Source organism: Coffea eugenioides, unplaced genomic scaffold (genome assembly GCF_003713205.1).
Source record: "Coffea eugenioides isolate CCC68of unplaced genomic scaffold, Ceug_1.0 ScVebR1_23;HRSCAF=104, whole genome shotgun sequence".
NCBI classification, from domain to species: Eukaryota; Viridiplantae; Streptophyta; class Magnoliopsida; order Gentianales; family Rubiaceae; genus Coffea; species Coffea eugenioides.
Genome location: NW_020862884.1, coordinates 1,073,746 through 1,093,238, shown reverse-complemented (window position 1 = coordinate 1,093,238; position 19,493 = coordinate 1,073,746). Strand labels below are relative to the sequence as shown.

The window sequence follows — 19,493 nt, the reverse complement described above, 5'->3', positions numbered from 1 at the left end:
CCTCTGCACACTCTCCTTCTACCCGAGTCCTGGAGGAGGCGGCCGAGTTCGACGCTTTCATCAAGCAGCAGGCCACCTCCATCCCCTTCCCCAGATCCCTACATGACTCTCCCGGCGGAGCCCAGGGAGGAGTTGGAGAGGACAGGGACTCCTCTGAGGGAACCCCTGCTTCCGAGCAGGGGGATGATCCCGGATTTAACTATGATCACCTCGACCCGCAGGAAGTCACTCTCTCGCCCGAGGCAGTGGCCGAGCTGGTCGAGTCCTTTTTTATTCCTCCGACCTTTAAGCCGAGGGCCGCCGGGCCCGACGACCGAGCTTGCCGACCTCCCCCTGACTTCGTAGCCATCTATAAGGAGCAACTGGTCGCAGGGCTCCGTCTCCCAGTTCCTCCAGCCCTGGTTGAGATCCTGAGCTACTGGGGGCTCCGGATCACCCAGGTCCACCCCAACTTGATCAGAATTATTATTGGATTCCTGATCTATTGTCAAATCTGCGCCATCCCCTATTCTCTCTCCCTCTTCCGAGCCTCTTACACCCTCAAACTCTCCCTTCCTGGGTGGTACTATTTCTCCCGCCGAACCGCTAACAAAGGTCGTGGCAGGAAGGGCACCCAGGATCTTCTCTTCGGGGTCCCTTCTTCCATAAAGAACTGGAAGGGGGACTTCTTCTTTGTTAAATCCACACATTTTCCCCCCAATGTGTGGAAGGTCAGGGAGGTCCTCTCCGACCCTTTTCCAGAGGACTTGGACTCGGAAGCCCTCAGCCAGCTGGTGAGCTCCAAGGTGAAGCTCTACGCGGCCAAGTTCTCCACCGAGCAGATATCTGCGGCCGGACTGATGGGGACGATGTCTGGGTCCCCTGGAAAAGTGGTGCCTTCCCCCCTCAACTACGACGACTGTAATGCCGCCTCTGTGCTCCCGTTGTCTGTTGTGTTGTTTTCACATATATGTATTATATCTTTTCCTGCTGACCTGTTTTCGCTAACCTGGCGATGTTTGCTGCAGTGAGGAGGCTTTCCAAGTTGCTGGGCACGCCCTCCGAGCTGGTGGCCCCGACTCCGCAGTTGGAGGCCGCCAAGAAGGCCTCTGAGGCCGCTCCACCTTCCGGGGGAAACTCGAGCCCCCAGAAGGAGGCACCTCACTCCTCCCTCTCCAAGCAGGCCGCCAGTAAGAAGAAAACGGCCGGGTAGAAGAGGGGCCGAGGGGACGAAGCCCCCCAGCCCGAGAAGAGGCTTGCGCTCACCTCAGCACAGCCCGCTCTCCTGCTGACGTCGGAAGGCGCCCTTTATGCGGGTCCGGTCCACCTGGGGGTCGGCTCCGCGGAGGAGCACGCACGGGAGTCACCTCCCCCCAGCCTGTGGCATTTCCGCAACGTGGCCCCCTGAATTCGGGCCAGGCTCCCACCATGCACGACCCCCGTCGCTTCTGTCCGTCCTGGGGGCTCTGTATCAATGACCGAGCCCAATTTCCAGAGGTGGCTCGCGAGCTGATTGCGGGCTCGATCCTCCCCCGGGACAGGAGGTGGATGGAGCTGGCCAACCCCTCCGAGCTCCAGGACGCGTATTACACCGCTCAGGCCCAAGTAAGTTCTCTACCCCTTGGGTCAGCTGTGCCTCTGCGTGTTGGTTAGATAGCGTAACATGCTGACCTGTTTCCCCTCCTCCTCAGGCCAACGCAGCTGGTGCTGCCCTGGCGACCCGCTTCTCCGAGCTGTCTCCCGACTTGGAGAAATTGCAAAAGAAGAACCGGGAGACAGAGCAGAGGCTTACCCAGGCCCTTAAGGAGGCGGACTCCCTTAAGGCCAAGTTGGGCCAGGCCGAGAAAGGACTGGAAGCGGCCCAGGTCTAGCTCGCTTCCACTAGGTCGGAGCTCGATCAGGAGAAGGCCGGCGTGACCAAGCTGAGAGAGGACCACGCCATCGAGCTCTCCGGTACCGTCAGCGGAGAGTGGAAGAAGGCTGTTCGGGAGTTCATCTCCTCCCAACAGTTTGCCGAGGACGTCGCTCTCCTCAATCAGCCTATCCTTCAGGTCGGCTTCACGCGAGCCCTAAACCGGGTCAAGGAGCTTGGCCTTCCTAGCTTCGACTTGGCCGCGTTCAAGGAGTACAATCCTGCCGCCGAGGAGAGGATAGACTGGCTCTTTGACGGGTATTGTAAGGGGCACGCCCTGAAGGAGCTGGCGAGCAGGTCTGACGTGGGAGCCGACCTGGAGAAGGTTCCCCTGGAGGAGGACGAGGCTCCTGGCAGAGCTTCCGGGAAGGAGCCGGTGGCCTAGGGCAGCGACCACTCCAGAAACCCTTTCCATTTTCTTATAAGGATGTGACCATGCTCCAGTTGAAAATGCTCTTGAAGGTCCATCCGAGTTGGATAGGTTCCCCTGCCTCTGGGTTCAGGGCCTTCACAGCTACCTTCCTGAATAGCTTTCATCATACACCTCTCAACATGTTTAAGGTGTACCTTCAGCCCCCGCTCCAAGCAGGTTACCAGTAAAAAGAAGAGGGATCGAGCTGTGCACGGCTCGGTCCTCCTTTCCCCTTCCTTTTCATAACTCGGTATGCTTTGTAATAGATAGGTTTCGAATGCATATATAAAACTCGAAGGAAACTATCTAGTGTCGACTTGGAAGCTTTGTAATAGATAGGTTTTGAATGCATATATAAAACTCGAAGGAAACTACCTTGCAATTCCCGCCTGCGTCAAACTCTAGCGACCAAAGCCACGTGCCGACCTCCTGGGTCGAGCACCAAATATATCCCTCTTTTTAATCTAACAGCTAAATTGTCAAGGGCAATCAGATTATCAAAACCATGTGCCGACCTCCCGGGTCGAGCACCAAGTAGACCCCTCAAGGCGATGTGCCAGTCTCTTAGGGCTGAGCACCAAACTTTAAGGATAGTCCTGCCGACCTCCTGGGTCGAACGTCTGGCTTTGAAGGCGTTCATGCCGACTTCCTGGGTCGAGCGTCACACTCTCGAATTCCAACAAACCCACAATAGTTCATGCCGCGCCGACCTCTTGGGGCCGAGTGTCGGTCTTTCCGATTTCAAGGCCTCAAGTCGTGCCGGCCACCTGGGGTCGAGTATCCATTCGTGCCAACCTCTTGGGGCTGAGCACCGCCAAACTTCCAGACTTTGAAGCTTTAAGCCGCGCTGACCTCTTGGGTCGAGCATCTATCCGTGCTGACCTCTTGGGGTCGAGCATCATCGAACTTTAAGCCGCGCCGACCTCTTGGGTTGAACGTCTATCCGTGCTGACCTCTTGGGGCCGAGCATCATCGAACTTTCAAGGCACTCTGTCCCTTGCCCCAACCCCCCACTAGGACACTTAGCATTGTCTGAGTGTGCTAGTGTAGGACTTAAACTAAAAAATTAAACGGTATTGATAACGAAGAGCTTAAAACTTGAAAATCAAACATTTATTTAATGATGAACTTGTATGTGGGTTCCGAAGAACAGACAGTAAGACATCCTGGTCTAATCTATCCCACGAACAACCGCAGATTCGAGAAGTGCCAAGTGCGGGGTACCTTTGATCCATCCATTTTCGCGAGCTTGCAGTAACCAACCCGGCTCGCTTCCAGGACCTTGTACGGTCCCTCCCAATTGGGGTCGAGCTTGTTGGAGTTATGAGCTTTGCTGACCGAGTTCTTTCTTAAGACAAGGTCTCCCGGCTGGTACTGTATGTTCCTCACTTTGGCGTTATGATAGTGGGCGAGCTGGCTTTTATACTTAGCCATCCGTATCGCCGCTTCCTCGCGCTTGGCCTCCAGCATGTCCAAGCTACACCTCAGCTCTTCCTCGTTGGATGACGCAACGAAGTTCTGTGTCCGAGGCGAGGAGAGGCCGATCTCTGCGGGTACCACCACTTCTACCCCATAAGTCAGAGAAAACGGGGTCTCGTGGGTGGCCGTCCTGGGCGTAGTGCGGTAAGCCCAGAGGACACCATGGAGTTCATCCAGCTAGTTAGACTGGGCTAGTTCCAACCTAGTTTTTAGTCCTTGCAGAATGGTTCGGTTAAAATTTTCCACCTGGCCGTTGGCCTGGGGGTGGACCGATGTGAAGTGCTGGTTGATTCCGAGCTCGGCCACCAGCCTGAGGGGTTTTCGGTGAATTGGCGCCCGTTGTTGGATATTAAACATGCGGAATCCCGAAACGCAAACTATGTTCCTCCAGAAAGATTTTTGAATTGTTCTCCCCGAGATAATGGCCAGAGCTCCGCTTCCATCCACTTTGTAAAGTAGTCGATGGCTACCACGAGGTGCTCGTATCTCCCCGGGCTCGAGGGAAAGGCCCCAAGAGGTTTACCCCCCACTGGACGAAGGGCCAGGGACTATAGATGGGGACCATTTCCCGGGCTGGTTGGTGGCGCAGTGGGGCGTGCACTTGGCAAGCTCGGCATTTCTAAATCAGGGCCGCGGCATCTTGGAACACTGAGGGCCAATAGTAGCCCAGGAGAAGACACTTTTTGGCCAATACTCGGGATCCCACATGGGCCGCACATAAGCTCTCGTGAACTTCACGAAGGATGTAGTCGCCCTCTTCTGGAGTCACGCACTTTAGCCAGGGGGACAGATACGACCTCCTGTAGAGGGTTCCCCCGGCGTAGGCGTACTTAGCGGCTCTGAGCTGAAGTCGGCGGGCCTCGGTCCTGTCTCCTGGCAGGGCACCCGAGCTGAGAAAATCGATGAGAGGAGTCATTCAGGTGGCCGGGCTGTCTATAGCCAAGACCTGGATTTGGTCGATACTTTTCTGTTTGACCAAATTTACCAAGACTTCCTTGTTCAGGTGCGCAAACGAGGAGGACGCCAGTTTCGACACGGCGTCCGCACTCTTGTTTTGTGATCTCGGCACCCGCTCGATTTTAAAAGTGTCGAACAGGGCGATTGCCTCCTGTACCTTGGCCAGGTATTTCTTCATGACATCCTCCTTGGTTTCGTATTCCCCGCGAACTTGGTGGACGATGAGTTGAGAGTCGCTCCAGACTTTGATCGCGATTTTACCCATCTGGTGGGCTATCCGCAATCCTGTCAATAGGGCCTCGTACTCAGCCTCATTGTTGGATGCCGGGAAGTCAAATCTGAACGCGTAGGTCAGCTCTTCCCCAGTGGGCGAGTGAGTAGCAGACCGACTCCGCTTCCTTCCTTATTCGAGGCCCCGTCTACGAATAGCACCCATGGCTCCTCCGGCCGTATGTCCTCACGCAAAGGGCTTGGCTCGGTCAGGGTCAAGCTAGCCCCCTCAGCAAGGAAGTCTGCCAAGACCTGAGCCTTGATAGCGGTGCGAGGCTGATAGCCGATGTCGTGCTCAGCTAGTTCGACGACCCACTTGGTCATTCTGCCCGAGACCTCGGGCTTTGTAAGTATCTGCCGTAGGGGCTGATCCGTTATGACGACGATGCTATGGGTCTGGAAGTAAGGTCGGAACTTACAGGCCGCGTGCACCAAGGCAAGGACCAGTTTCTCCGCCGGCGTGTACCGCGTTTCCGGCCTCTGCAAAGTTCGGCTGACATAGTATATTGGCTTCTGAGCCCCCCTGTCCTCCCGCACCAAAATCGCACTGACGGCCTCGTTGCAGGCAGACAAGTATAGGAACAGGTTTTCTCCCTGCTCCGGGGCGTTCAAGGTAGGTAGTTCGGCCACATATACTTTGAGGTCAGCAAAGGCTTTCTGGCATTCTTCAGTCCATTGAAAATCTTTGGGAATTTTCAGGATTCGAAAGAAAGGCAGCCCCCTGACCGCGGAACGCGAGAGGAACCTGCTCAGGGCAGCCATCCTCCCCGTGAGTTGCTGGACCTCCCTTACGTTCCTCGGAGGGGCCATGTCCATGATAGGCTGGAGCTTATCCGGATTGGCTCGAATCCCTTCTCGGGACACCAAGAATCCCAGGAACTTTTCCGACCTGACCCCGTAGGTGCATTTCTTCGGGTTCAACCGCATCCGGCTCTCCCACAGGATATCCAAGATTTCCCTCAGGTCTGGAATGAGCCACTGGTCGGTTCAGCTTTTGACGATCATGTCGTCCACGTAGACCTCCATGCTTCTCCCGATCTGATTTTGGAACAGTTTGTTGACCAGGCGCTGGTAGGTAGCCCCAGCGTTTTTCAGCCCAAATGGCATGATTCAGTAGCAGTAGGTTCCTTCCTCAGTGATGAAGGAAGTTTTTTTCCGATCCTCCTCAGCCATTTCGATCTAGTGGTATCCCTTGAAAGCATCCAGAAAGCACAAAACGTCAAAACCCACAGTAGAATCTACTAACCTGTCGATCCTTGGCAGGGGAAAATAGTCCTTTGGACAGGCCTTGTTAAGATCTGTGAAGTCCATGCACATCCTCCACGACTGGTCCTCCTTCTTCACCAGGACGGGATTGGCCAACCAGGTCGGGTAATGTACCTCCAGGATGATCTTGGATTCCAGCAGCTTGCCGACCTCCTGCTTGATTATCTCGTTCCTCTCCGGGGCGAAACTCCTTTTCTTCTGTTTCACCGGCTTGAAGCGAGGATCTACGTTGAGGTGGTGGACTGCTAGGTCGGTCGGAATCCCGGACATGTCCTCAACCGTCCATGCAAAGACCTAGGAGTATTCCCTTAACAGGGCCTTCAAACCCTCCTTCTCCTCCGGGGGCAGCAGCGCGCCAATGAAGATCACCTGGGAGGGCCGGTCTTCCCTCAAGGGGAACTCCTCGATCTCGTCCTCGGTGCCCAGTTGCCGGGCCTCCTCTCCTGGAATGTAGGGTTCCAAGCAGGTCGTCTGAGCGACCACCTTCTCCTGTCCTCGAAGCATGGCCAAATAGCAAACTCTGGCCAACTCTGGATCACCGTGCACCTCGGCTACCCCTCTCGGAGTGGGGAATTTGACGCTGAGGTGGAGCGTGGAGGAAATAGCTCGGAGGGCGTTCAAAACAGGCCGACCCAGGAACACGTTGTACGGGGACCGTTGCTTGACCACCACGAAATTGACAGGGATGGTCCGGCATTTGGGGGCCTGCCCTACCGTGACCATCAGGGTGATCATTCCCTCCGGGCTGATAGGCGGTCCGGTGAAACCCACAAGGGGTGTCCGAACCGGGGTCAGCTGTTCATTCTCCAAACCGAGCTCCTTGAACACCCAATACAACATAATGTCAACCGCACTCCCTTGGTCGACATACACCTTCTTCGCTCGATAGTTGTTGGTGACAATGTCTATCATGATAGTCTCGTGGTTCCCGGACGCTAGAGGAACTGCATCCCTTGGTCCGAAAGTGATCTCCTCATAAATGCTTAAGCGCTTCAAGGAATCATCCCCCTCGGGGGAGGTCCCCGGTTCTTCCGAGCTGCATGGCTGTTTCCCCCGTAGGGCCCCCAGCGATGATGTTTATCACCCCCGCTAGGTTCTGGGTGTCTTGATTGGGGGAGTGGCCCCTAAGCGCGTCCCGCTGCTCAGGGCGATCGCGATGCCGGCCCTCACCCCGATCTCCACGGTAGGTGCGTCCGGGCTCCTGGCCGGGGCGACCTTGCCGCACGAACTGTCCCAAGAAGCCGCGCTGGACCAGATCCTCGATCTCTTTCCGCAAGGCCCAGCACCCCTCCATGTCGTGTCCGACGTCGCGATGGAAAGCGCAGAACCGGTCCTGGTTCCTTTTGTTCCGAGGTGTCCCCATTTTGGGAGGCCGACCTCCCAGGCCTTCCGCCTCCATAACAGTCAGGATCTGGGCTCTAGGCCGAGTCAAGGGGGTGTAGTCTTTCTCCGGGAGTGGTGGCGGAGCATGGGCTTTTTCCCTCGAGAGCCGGTCAAAGACGTTCTTCTTGGCCGGACCATCCTTGTTCTCGGGGGTTTTTCCCGGCTCTCTTCGATCCCCGAGTTCCCAATCCGACTCTCTCTTTAGGCGAGCCGCCTCCTCTGCATTGGCGGCCGCGTGCGCCCGGATTAAGAGCTCCTCCAGATTTGCGGGAGGCTTCTCGGCCAACTTGTAGAAGAGCTCCTCTACCCTGAGTCCATTCACGAAGGCAGTCATGACCACTTTCTCGTCCTTGTCCCTGATCTGTAAGTTTTTCGTATTGAAACGGGTCATGAAATTCCTCAATGACTCGTCGGGCCTCTGCCTGATTGCCATCAGGTGGGTCGCGTTCTTCGTATAGGTTTTGGAGGAGATGAACTGGGCGACGAACTGCCTGGCAAGCTCGAGAAAACTCCGGATAGTCCCTGGGGCCAAACCTTGGAACCAAAGCCGAGCCTTACCTTTCAGGAACATGGGAAAGGTCTTGCAGCGAATCTCGTCCGCCGCGGTCTGCAGGCGCATGTGTGTCAGGAAGACCGAGAGATGGTCTTCCGGGTCAGTCGATGCATCGTACAACTCGATGTTCGGGATCTTGAATCTCAGAGGTAGCGGGTAGTCCTCTATCTCCCGGGTAAAGGGCGAGGTCGTGTAGTTGTCCTCGTACAATCGTGGCCGCAGGATCTGCTCGAGTTCGTCTTGGACAGGTTTCCACTGAGGGAGGTCGCGTGGCCGGCTCTTAACAGACCGAGCAGGAGAACGCTCAGGCCCGTTCTGCGTGGATTTTCGTGGGTAGGGGTCTCTTGGACAGCTCCCCGCGGATCGGTCGCGGGAGTATCTCTCACTATCTTCAACCACCGAGGCCCGTGGGCGAGGGGGAATCCGTGGCCGTTTCCTTCTGGGGGGCTGGTCCCGCGACTCATCCTCCGAGGGGTCGGGAGGTGATTCCTTCTCCTTCCCCTTCGCCTTGGAGGCGGCCCCGGCTTCACCCCCCTCCTTCGCCTGCTGGATTATGTCTTTCAGCATGAGGAGGTTCTCCGTCACGAACTGGAAAATCTGCTATCTCCGTTCCCCTGAGAGGGCTGAGCCCCCGGCGCCCGGATCCGCCCCGGTCTCCATTCGACGGGACCCCTCGCCGGCTTTAGGGCTGGTGCTCTCCACGGTTCGTTTGGAACGCGTTTTCGCCATCAACACAACTTCGATTACCTTTCGTTCCCACAGACGGCGCCAACTGAAGAAGCGCTGAACTTCCCCGGACTGAGCTGACCTGACGAGCTGGGCGTGCTGATGGGAAGAGCTGGTTCCAAGCTTGCAAGACAAGCAAGAGAGTGATCTAACAAGGGGGCCCTGAGGTCGTCCCTGAGGGCACTCCGACGGTCAAGTTAGTTTTCCAGTGAGTAAAGTTCACGGAAAGTGAAACAGTCGGGGGTAATCGGTGTATAGCGAGCGTACCTTGTGTAGTTGGTGTGCGTTACCATTTATACTTGCGTGAGAGTCCGACCTCCGTACGTTTCGGGATCTGCCCGATATAATCTCAATCCCGCGCGGAGGGGGATCCTCCCCGCCCTCTGCGGGACTGTTTCCTGAAGCCACTCAGAGCCCTAGTGGCGGTCAGCCCCCCAGGACGGGTGCCAGGGGCCTGCGGTCCAGGCCCAGCCCTGCTCTCGCTGGGCTGCCACGCGTCTAGACCCGGGACGGGGCCTCTGCATTAATGATAATGATGATTATGATGATATTGTGCAAAAATTACATCTCATTATGGATGTGTTTCTTGGCATCAAGGTACATCAAGAAAAATCTTGAGGCTTGACAGGTACATTAGCACATAGCACCAGAAGGGTACAAGACAAGGCGCACTTTTCATTTGACAGTCTTAATTCACTCCCTAGCATGTAAATGGATATCTTCTTGGTGCGAAGTGCTAACGCGTGGTTTTCTTTGGATTTGCAGTTGTATGCAAATCCGAAGCTCCAAGGTGAAATTACTAGCTGCTGCACTCATGAAGAGATACACACTTATGGATTTTTACCTGGAAAATAAATGTATGCTTTAAACATTTTATTTTCTTGTTTTGTCGTGTTAGTCATGCTGATTTAAAAGTTGAAGTCAACCGGCTCAACTCTGCTTGAGCATTTGAAGATTGGGTTAAAGAAGTTTTTTAGCCACCAATATCTGGGAATATAATTCATCTTATTCCCCTGTTCCCCGTGCCTTTATTGCTGTCTTCCCTCATGTTTGAACATACAGGTAACTATATTTTTATTGAGCTATTTTTGAATATTCATTTGTAGTGATTATTATGTGTAATTAGTTCCAATAATTGCATTTATTTGAAATAAATACACTTAAAAGTTTTACTAAACTTTTTTTTCCATTGAAACAGATTTTATGTCTAGCATGAATTTGCTTTATCATAGGTACAACCACTTTATTACCATACAGTGGCATTTTGCTGTAATTTTTGTGATGGCACAAACAGTGATTTATCTAACTCTTTTCTATTTTGCTCCAAAAAAAGAGAAAAAAAAAAAACTACAGTCTGCAGGGATTTATCGACGCCAACTCTTTTTTTTTTTGGCCTAAACGCCGACTCTTTATTCAGTTTGCAAAGAATCATTTTCTCCATTTTAAGCATTTGTTCTTTTTATTTAATTGAATAATAAAACGTGTGCATTTAGTAGTGAGACGTCTACATTTAGCCCATCCATCTGTTGAACTAAAATAATGGTAATTGTTCAAAATTAAAAAAAGGCATAGATTTATATATAGTTGAGAGGACGATAAGCCATTTTACATCCAAATCATTTGATTTGTAAGCATAAAGGCTCCTCCTACCTTATTACCCAATTTATTTGTTTTCAGGACTTAGGGTTTGTTTAGTTCACAGATCGGATGAAATGGAAAGACTCATCCTTGGATTATTAATCCTGGGTTAACTCATCCTCAAATTAATAATCCAAGTTATCTAGTGTTTGATTGGTTCTAGATTGAATATGATATATTGAAAAATAACTCAATCATGTGTTTGATTGGATATTAGATGAGATAAGATTACTATTTTAATGATCAAAGTACCCCTTAATTTGTAGGATCGTTTTAGTAAAATAATTTAATAATTTATAACTTTTATTAAAATAAAATAATTTGAAACCTTAGAATTATAAAATAAATCAAGAGTTTTGATATATAAAAATTTGCATTCACTCAAACTCAACCCATTCAGACCTTTAAAAATAAGTTTTAACCTAGTTTTTGAATCTAAATTTGAAATTCAATTAAAAAATTGGCCCAGTTTTGGCTAAACGAGGGTTAAATTGAATAAAATGCAACCCATTTAAGAGTTTTAAATCAAGGGATGATTTCAGAAACCTCCCCTGAGGTATCTGACAATTTCACTGAGCTCCCCTGAAGTTTGAAAAATTACACATACCTCTCTTGTCATTTAAAATGACAATTTTACTCTTAAATATTTGGGTTAAATGCAAAAAATCCCCACAAACTATATACCCAGTTGTAGTTTACCTCCTAAACTAGAATAATAGGCATTTTGCCCCCTTGAATGATATGTTTGGACAAATCTACCCCTTTTATTTTAAGCATTGTTATTTTTCCTTTTTTCCCTATCATTATCTTTTTAAATTCTTCCTTTTTTTCTTTAAACATTGTTTAAATAAGTAGACTAGATTAGTCAAATTTGTTTATTTCTTAATTTCATATGTCAATATTTTATAAAAAAATCTATGGAATACAACATTTGTTTTCCAAATGTTGAAGTCAATGTCATTTAAGAAATTGAACTTTTCAAATATATAGTAATAAAATAGAGAAATTGATTAATCAATTATTAGTAGTATCAATAACAAACAAAATGAACTACTATTGTTGTTTATTCTTATTTTTTATTTCACTACAAATAAAAATTGCTAACTTTTCATTTTTATGTGATATATAATATGTTACTTTTATTATAAGTAGTTGAGTAACTGTGAACTCTTAATTAGTTTATAGGTACTTAAATTGTTGAATTACTAGATTAATACACTTTACAATATAAGATACTTATATTTTGTAATAACAAAGAGTTTATGACAAATGATTAAGAATGAATTTAACAAATAAAGAAATTTAAAAAGCAATTTAAAAAATTTTAAAATTTTTTATGTAAGTCTTTTCACATCGGAGAGAGACGTTGGCTAGTTCCACGAGAGAAGGAGAAAAAAAAAAGAAAATAAAAGGAAAAAATGAAAAAAGCTAATAGAGAAAAAAAAGAAAAGATTTAAGATAGTAGGAGTAGTGTTGTCCAAACATATCATTCAGGGCAAAAGATACTTATTATTATAGTTTAGGGGGTAAACTGCAACTGGGTATATAGTTTGTGGGGGTTTTTTGCATTTAACCCTAAATATTTTAATGAAAATCCCTTATTTTGTATGCTTATACTTAGAATGAGTTTTAAAATTATTTTTCATTATTTTTCCTTCTTATTCATTTTTTTCTAATTTTCGCTAATAAAATTGTAAAACTACCACCTATTGCCCTAGTTTCTATTATAACCAAATATCGAACTAGTGATTTTTTTGACGAATTAATTTTATATGTACTCCAATGTTTTGGCTAATCTTTGTTTTCTATTTTTGGTATTAAAAGTAACAATAAATCAAAAAGAAATGGCCCAAAAGCACTATTAAATTATGATAATCCCACTACTCCAAAAATTCATAAACTCTAAATTAATTATTTCAATATTTTTTCTATCTTATAAATCTAAATCCATAATAAAATACCATCAAAAGTATCATATCATAGTAATAAAATTATTATTATAGTTGTTTATCAAATAGTAGATATGGACATGAAAATTTTGGCACATTTTCCTTATAATTATACTATATAATCTTATAATTGTATAGAAAAATAAATTAAAACTCATTACACAAGGATATATTTGGGTATGCATTTAAAAATTGACCAAGTCAATATTATTTTAAGATTTTGTTACTAAAACAATCAAATCAAGGGAGGTAAGTGTAATTTTTCAAATCTTATGGGAGCTCAATGAAATTGTCAGAAACCTCAAGGGAGGTTTTTGAAATTATCCCTTAAATCAACCAAACTCAAGCCAATATAGAAAATTTTTCTCTGGGCCAAGGTGGAGCTTATTGAAGCCCTCATTTGCAAAGCCCAATTGATAAGGTTATGTATTTCTATAGAATTTGGTTGAGAAAATAAGGTTTGTAAGGGCAATTTAGTCCACCGGTAATATAGTCCTTTTATTATGAAGTAGGGGCAAATTAGTCAAAAAATTTAGATTAATTAATAAGGGTGAATTTGTCAAAAATTTTAAATAATGAATGGGGGCAAATTAGTAAATCTTTTTAATATAATTAGTAGGGGCAAATTAATCCATTTATTATCATGTTATTATGTGAGAATATGGTTATATAATATTCAGTATGAATTTGTATCATTCGCAAGAGCAAATTAGTTCAAATATTGTTATGTTAGTGGTAGAAGCAAATTAGTCAAAAATTATAAATTAATTTGTAGGGGCAAATTAGTCTATTCATATTATATTATCATGTGAGGGTAAGGTTATATAATTATGATAGTATAAATTTATATTATTTGTAGGAATAAGTTAGTCTAATATTTCATCATCCTATCTCTTAGTCATTCCAGGATGACTAATATCACCTCTTTCATAGGATTATTTTATCCCATATATAGGGGATTAATTCGGTTAATTGGAATGTGTCATCTTATATATAAAATGCAACCAAATACGGAATGACACAGGATGATTAATCCAATTCTATATCATCCCATGAACCAAATGGACCCTTATAATTGGTTATCATTCCAAAAAAGAGGCCCTAGCTTGAAAATCTGTTCACCTAACCCCGAGCGTTAGCGGTCAAATCTAATTATTTAAGATTTTAAGTTCCGTCCTAATTAGGACAAAATGAATGTCTCAATTTTAATTTGAACTCTTAAATTCCTATTTATATTCTAGTCTGACATGTCTTAACTTTATGGTGTGGGATTGAGCTATCACTTAGCTCTCCTATGGTTTTAAGAGTTGATTAAAAATATGGTTTCCTCACATTTTTCCTTCGTGGCAAAGTTGATTAAAATATTAGAATTATTCCAATGTCAAAATGGAAATTATTTATTAACAACATGATGAGGGTTATACATAGATTAGAAAATCGTAAGAGGGTTATCTGAAAAATGCTAAATTATAGGGGCGAAAGTGTAATGCATACAACATTTGTATATATTTTTGCCATTCCAGTCATTTTAGCTTTGAAACGAGGGCAATCTTGACATTTCAGTTAATCCGTTATAGGCATTTCCCAATTTTATAGGAACTTTTATACCAAAAACAATGGTAGATCCAATTACTTCCTAGGGTCTTTGCTTGAGGTGAGATTCTATAGTTTGAACGTTATCTCCTATCGCTTGACACTTTAGTTTAATCACGAAGGGATTATGTGGAAAGGCTCTGATACACAAGATGATAAAGTATAACTTACCTAAGAATAAATAAGAAAGAAACTTAATCATGCATAAAACACTGAAGCAAAATAAGAAAGAAACTTAGTCATGCATAAAACTTTGAAGCAAATTTGACCTGTTGGACGATTTTTCCATTCTATTAATTTTCCTCTTTAGCTTTTGGAAATAATGTTTCTCATAGAAAAAGTTTTCTGAGATACGAACATGCTAATGCAAACCTTTACACTGGTCACAGCGCAGAGCCAGAAATAATTTCTAGTGGAAACAAAATTAATATTAAATTTCTTCTTCTTTTTTTTTTTTCCTGAAAGCCATAACAATAGCATTTGTATAACAAGTAAATGTAATACATGCATATCATGATTAATATAACCCAAAATGACATGCTAAAACTTACTAATAAAACAGTCATTTTCTTTTAAAAAGCATGCTAAACATTTTTAAACTGCTCGTTTGCCTGCGATATTGTTAAGTATGCTGTATTGGAAAATATTACTTTCTCTTTATTTTTCATTGCACAAACGATTACTGAATTCTATATTTATTTTATTGGAAAAAGTCCAAAGAAAGTATTTAATTAATGAGTAGTAAATTAAAATGACTTTCAAGGAAACCAAATGATTAGAGTAAAAAGCATTTGATTTTGAATTGTTTAGTATTCCAATTCCGCCAAATTGCAAACCTAGGCATTTGATTTTGGAGCAGTGCATTCACTTTTGAGGAAAATTTATTGGGGGGCAAAGCGAAAAAATTACTAAAATTGAAGGCTATACTAATGGAATTGGGTGCTCCATGCAAATCCGCCGCTGACTAGTCATCGCAAAAATTGTGGTTGACATCTCGTAATACACACAAAGAAGTGTAAGTTGAGAGAAGACATTAGGTTGGTTGTCAATTAGAAGATGAGGAAAAAGGAATAAAAATATAACTAAGTAAGACGAACAGAATACTTTTATTGTTTAGGTCAAGAAAAAAGAATACATTTTCTCCAACCTCAGATAAATTATTTGTGCTCAGTTTTGTATGTTTGTGTAGACTTAGAGCAGAGCAACTGACTCCCCTAGGCAGATTGACTGAAAAATGCATACGAGAATTTAGAAATAGAAGCGCATTTGATTTCTATAAAGTCGCTGGCCATTTTCCAAATTGATAGACGTTGATACGTAAAGGACCAATAATCATCTTGCGTGTTTGTTTTATTAGGTTACTAAATTGTAAGTTGGTGGAAGCTCGCTGACCATTTCTGAATGTAAGTTCTCACAACGAAGTTTAGCTCATTTTACTCGAAAATATACAAGAAATTATTTCGTTCCAGTTGTTTGGGCTAATATAAGCACAACTACAAGAATCTATAACAGCTCAAACATTATTGTTCCCATTCCGCAGAAACTTTTATCATTCAATCATCAATTTGTTGCAAATTAATCCATCTTCGCATCCAGCAGCTCATGGAAGTTCCCAATACCATGTGGGGATTTCGCTCATCAATATTAGCGAGCATTTTTCTCCTACTCTCAGTTGCCATGAACTTTTCAGTAAGCCATGTTTCAGCTTCTAAACAATTTCAAAATGAGACCGATCGCCTTGCTCTGCTTGAATTCAAGAATCAGATATACGATGATCCGTTTGGAGTCCTGAATTCCTGGAACCATTCACAACACCATTGTCACTGGGAAGGAGTCACATGCAGTGCCCGACATCAGAGGGTCATAGCCTTGATTCTAAGGCATAAGCAGTTGTCTGGAACCATATCTCCTCATGTCGGAAATCTAAGCTTCATGAGGTTCATCCAACTTGCGGAGAATCAATTCCATGGTGAGATTCCCCAAGAATTTGGTCGCCTCTTCAGGCTAAGAGCCTTGAACCTCTCAAGTAACGCAATCAGTGGAAAAATCCCAGCAAAATTGAACTACTGCGCAGAGATGATAGCTGTTGACCTAACCAGTAACAAGCTAGAAGGGAAGATTCCAATTGATCAGCTGAGCTATTTGAAGAAGCTTGAAAATTTTTATCTTCACGCAAACAATTTGACAGGAGAGATTCCCTCCTCCATTGGGAACTTATCATCGCTGACTACACTCAGTCTTGCCTTTAACAATCTGGAGGGAAATTTGCCCATGGAAATGGGGCTCTTAAAAAGGTTATCTATATTTTCAGCTGCAGAAAATAAACTATCTGGTATAATCCCTGCCTCAATCTTTAATAGTTCAGCCATTACTGTCATTTCAGTGGCCGGCAATTCCTTTCATGGCAATCTCCCAACCAACATAGGTCTCACCCTACCAAATCTGGAAGCATTAGGTGTTGGGGGGAACAACTTCTATGGAAACTTTCCATCTTCAATCACTAATGCTTCTGGGCTTGAGAAACTTGATCTTCCCTATAATAAGTTCGCAGGCCAAATTCCAACTAATTTAGGAGATCTGACAAATCTTCAAAAATTAAATCTTAAAGAAAATCTCTTCGGCGGTAATTCAACTGGAGACTTAGATTTTATTGCATCATTGACCAACTGCAGTGATCTAAGCGTTTTTTCATTGAGTACCAATAATTTTGGAGGTAATATACCTAAAGTCGTGGCCAATCTCTCAAATCAACTCACTGCATTGTACTTGGGAGGAAACCAACTGTCAGGAACCATTCCACAAGGATTTGGAAACTTTGTCAACCTAATTCAACTTGGCCTTGAAGAAAACTATCTTTCAGTGGTCATTCCAAGAGATTTTGGCAAATTACAAAATTTGCAATTTCTAAGTCTAGGCCAAAATGACTTGTCAGGACAGATAGTCTCTACTCTATGCAACGCCACCGGTCTATCTGAGCTGGATTTGTCGACCAACCAGTTTGAAGGGGGCAATATATTTGACAATGTTCTTATGAACTGTCAAAATTTGCAATATCTGTATATATCTCAAAACAACTTCACTGGAATTATATCATCACATTTTCTGGAGACACATTCATCATTGATTTATATAGGATTAAGTGAAAATTTTTTTACTGGTTCTCTGCCTCCTGAAGTTGGAAAGCTTGTACATTTGGTGAATTTCACGGTTTCCCACAACCAACTTGCTGGAGATATACCCATATCACTTGCTGACTGTTCAAATCTGGAGAATCTTTTTATGCAATCCAATTTCTTCCATGGAACAATTCCACCAAATTTGGCTTCTTGGAAGAGCATCCAGAAATTAGACCTTTCAAGTAATAACTTGACCGGTCCAATACCCAGAGAACTTGAGAAGCTTCAATATTTGAGGTACTTAAACCTTTCGTACAACGACATCGAGGGCGAGATACCAAACACTGGAATTTTCAGTAATGCAAGTCAAATATCATTGACCGGCAACAACAAACTCTGTGGAGGCATTCCAGAATTGGAGTTCCCACCTTGCCCAGTGATTAAGGGGAAAAACAGAGGAAAGCTGAAGGTTATCATATTACTGTCCATTGTTTTACCAGCAACGCTTCTGGTTCTTGGTGCAATGTTGTTATATTTCTTGGTATATCATAAAGGAGAAAGAAGAATGGTGGCAGGATTCTCTAGCATGCCCCCAAGAATCAATGAGCTCTTACGGCTTTCTTACCATGAACTTCTTCGTGCAACTTCTGGATTTTCTCCAGAAAACTTAATTGGTTCAGGAAATTTTGGATCTGTCTACAAAGGAAGGCTAGAAAAACATGGCAACAAGCTTGTAGCAGTTAAAGTTCTTGATCTTCAAAAGAACGGAGCTTCCAAAAGTTTTAAGGCCGAGTGCAAAGCATTGAGAAATATTCGCCATAGAAACCTCGTTTCTATCGTGAGTTATTGCTCCAGTATTGATTCCAAGGGTGATGAATTCAAAGCTCTAGTCTATGAGTTCATGGAAAATGGAAATCTGGACCTGTGGCTGCATCCTTCAGAGACAACTGCTCAGGCAACAAGCTCAAGAAGTCTTAATCTTTCTCAGAAGCTAAATATTGCAATTGATGTGGCTTCAGCATTGCAATATCTTCACGACCACTGCGAAGCTGAGATTGTTCACTGTGATCTAAAACCAAGTAACATTCTTCTTGACAATGATCTTGTTGCTCATGTGGGTGATTTTGGATTGGCAAGGCTTCTCCCAAAACCCGTCAACACTTCTTCCGAGCAAAGAACCAGCAGTACTATTGCCTTAAAAGGATCAATCGGTTATGCAGCTCCAGGTAATTACGAATTACAACTTTTTATGGGCAAGACGTTACTTAATTGTGCACAGAAATATAGAACTTTTGGGACATTTAATTCTTTTTAATTTTTTTATTATAATTACTATGAGATCTCTAATCACCGATGCATAGTAGCTAATTTTAATTAAGTCATTTTGTTATAAAAGAAGGTCCATTATGCCCCAATCTAACATTTGATTAATTTTAATCACTTAGTTTTTTTTTTTTTATAGTTTTTCTTTTACTACCCAATTATAACATGTCTAGAAACAAAATCTCAGAGTATGGAATGGGCCTTGTGGCATCAACTCAAGGGAATGTCTACAGCTATGGCATTCTTTTGCTAGAGATGATTACAGGAAGGAGGCCAACAGATGATATATTCGTGGGTGACCTTGATCTACATAACTATGTTAATGGAGCTTTGCATGAACGAGTTCCTGAGATCGTGGACCCTTTGCTTCTTCTTGAAGGAGATGAAAACAGAATTATGACTCCTGGAGGGGAAACTATTAATGGTGGAAGAGAGATTGATTGCATTATTTCCCTGCTGAAATTTGGACTTAAGTGCTCTGCAAGATTACCAAATGACAGGATGCATATGAATGAAGTTGTCAGAAAATTACATCTCATTAAGGATGTTTTCCTTGGCGTCAGGGTGCATCAAGAAAATCTTGAAGCTTAATATCTACAGGTATACTCAAAAATTTAATACAGCCCACAAGTTGAAGTCCATTTTTTCTATATTAGGCAAAGAATTTTATTCTTGATCTAGGCTTGCAAGCTAAACTCGTTCTACCAGTCAAAATCTATTCCAGTCCAAACCCAAAACAAAAAAGGCAAAAGCTATGTGTTGTGCTTACAAGCATGGAAAAAGATGGCTTCTCAAACTAATGCATGAATTCTTGATTTGCAGCTGCTTACTGGTCTGAATCTCCAAGCTGAAGTTGTTAATTGGGTGAGATAATGAAGAAGACACCTTTGGCTTATTATTTGAGAAAAAAAATAAATGGATGATTCAAACATGTTCC

The 19,493-nt window shown here is 44.4% G+C and overlaps 3 protein-coding genes across 3 annotated transcripts; 2 read left to right on the top strand and 1 right to left on the bottom strand.

The window, feature by feature from the left end:
- Window positions 1-3,479: 3,479 nt before the first annotated feature.
- On the bottom strand, window positions 3,480-5,819 carry LOC113756573. The gene is made up of 3 exons (XM_027300209.1): window positions 5,126-5,819; window positions 4,897-5,024; window positions 3,480-3,959 (listed from the first exon to the last, which is right to left on the bottom strand). Exons 1-3 carry the CDS (start codon window positions 5,817-5,819, stop codon window positions 3,480-3,482), a joined length of 1,302 nt encoding a protein of 433 aa, XP_027156010.1.
- Window positions 5,820-15,737: 9,918 nt separating this feature from the next.
- Window positions 15,738-17,818, top strand: LOC113756572 (LRR receptor-like serine/threonine-protein kinase EFR). The gene is made up of 2 exons (XM_027300208.1): window positions 15,738-17,716; window positions 17,788-17,818. Exons 1-2 carry the CDS (start codon window positions 15,738-15,740, stop codon window positions 17,816-17,818), a joined length of 2,010 nt encoding a protein of 669 aa, XP_027156009.1.
- Window positions 17,806-19,437, top strand: LOC113756583 (receptor kinase-like protein Xa21). The gene is made up of 3 exons (XM_027300218.1): window positions 17,806-18,459; window positions 18,744-19,156; window positions 19,379-19,437. Exons 1-2 carry the CDS (start codon window positions 17,820-17,822, stop codon window positions 19,145-19,147), a joined length of 1,044 nt encoding a protein of 347 aa, XP_027156019.1. The 5' UTR covers window positions 17,806-17,819; the 3' UTR covers window positions 19,148-19,156; window positions 19,379-19,437.
- Window positions 19,438-19,493: the final 56 nt, after the last annotated feature.

Bases quoted from the DNA above. Each gene is read 5' to 3' on its own strand.
- LOC113756573 (XM_027300209.1), bottom strand. From the start codon at position 5,819: ATGGCCCCTCCGAGGAACGTAAGGGAGGTCCAGCAACTCACGGGGAGG. The intron at 5,025-5,125 runs GTCTGCTACTCA...CCCTATTGACAG, and splicing joins TAAGGAAGGAAGCGGAGTCG to GATTGCGGATAGCCCACCAG. The intron at 3,960-4,896 runs GTACAGGAGGCA...CAGTCTAACTAG, and splicing joins TGAAGAAATACCTGGCCAAG to CTGGATGAACTCCATGGTGT.
- LOC113756572 (XM_027300208.1), top strand. From the start codon at position 15,738: ATGTGGGGATTTCGCTCATCAATATTAGCGAGCATTTTTCTCCTACTC. The intron at 17,717-17,787 runs GTCCATTGTTTT...TATATCATAAAG, and splicing joins CTGAAGGTTATCATATTACT to GAGAAAGAAGAATGGTGGCA.
- LOC113756583 (XM_027300218.1), top strand. From the start codon at position 17,820: ATGCCCCCAAGAATCAATGAGCTCTTACGGCTTTCTTACCATGAACTT. The intron at 18,460-18,743 runs GTAATTACGAAT...ACAAAATCTCAG, and splicing joins AATCGGTTATGCAGCTCCAG to AGTATGGAATGGGCCTTGTG.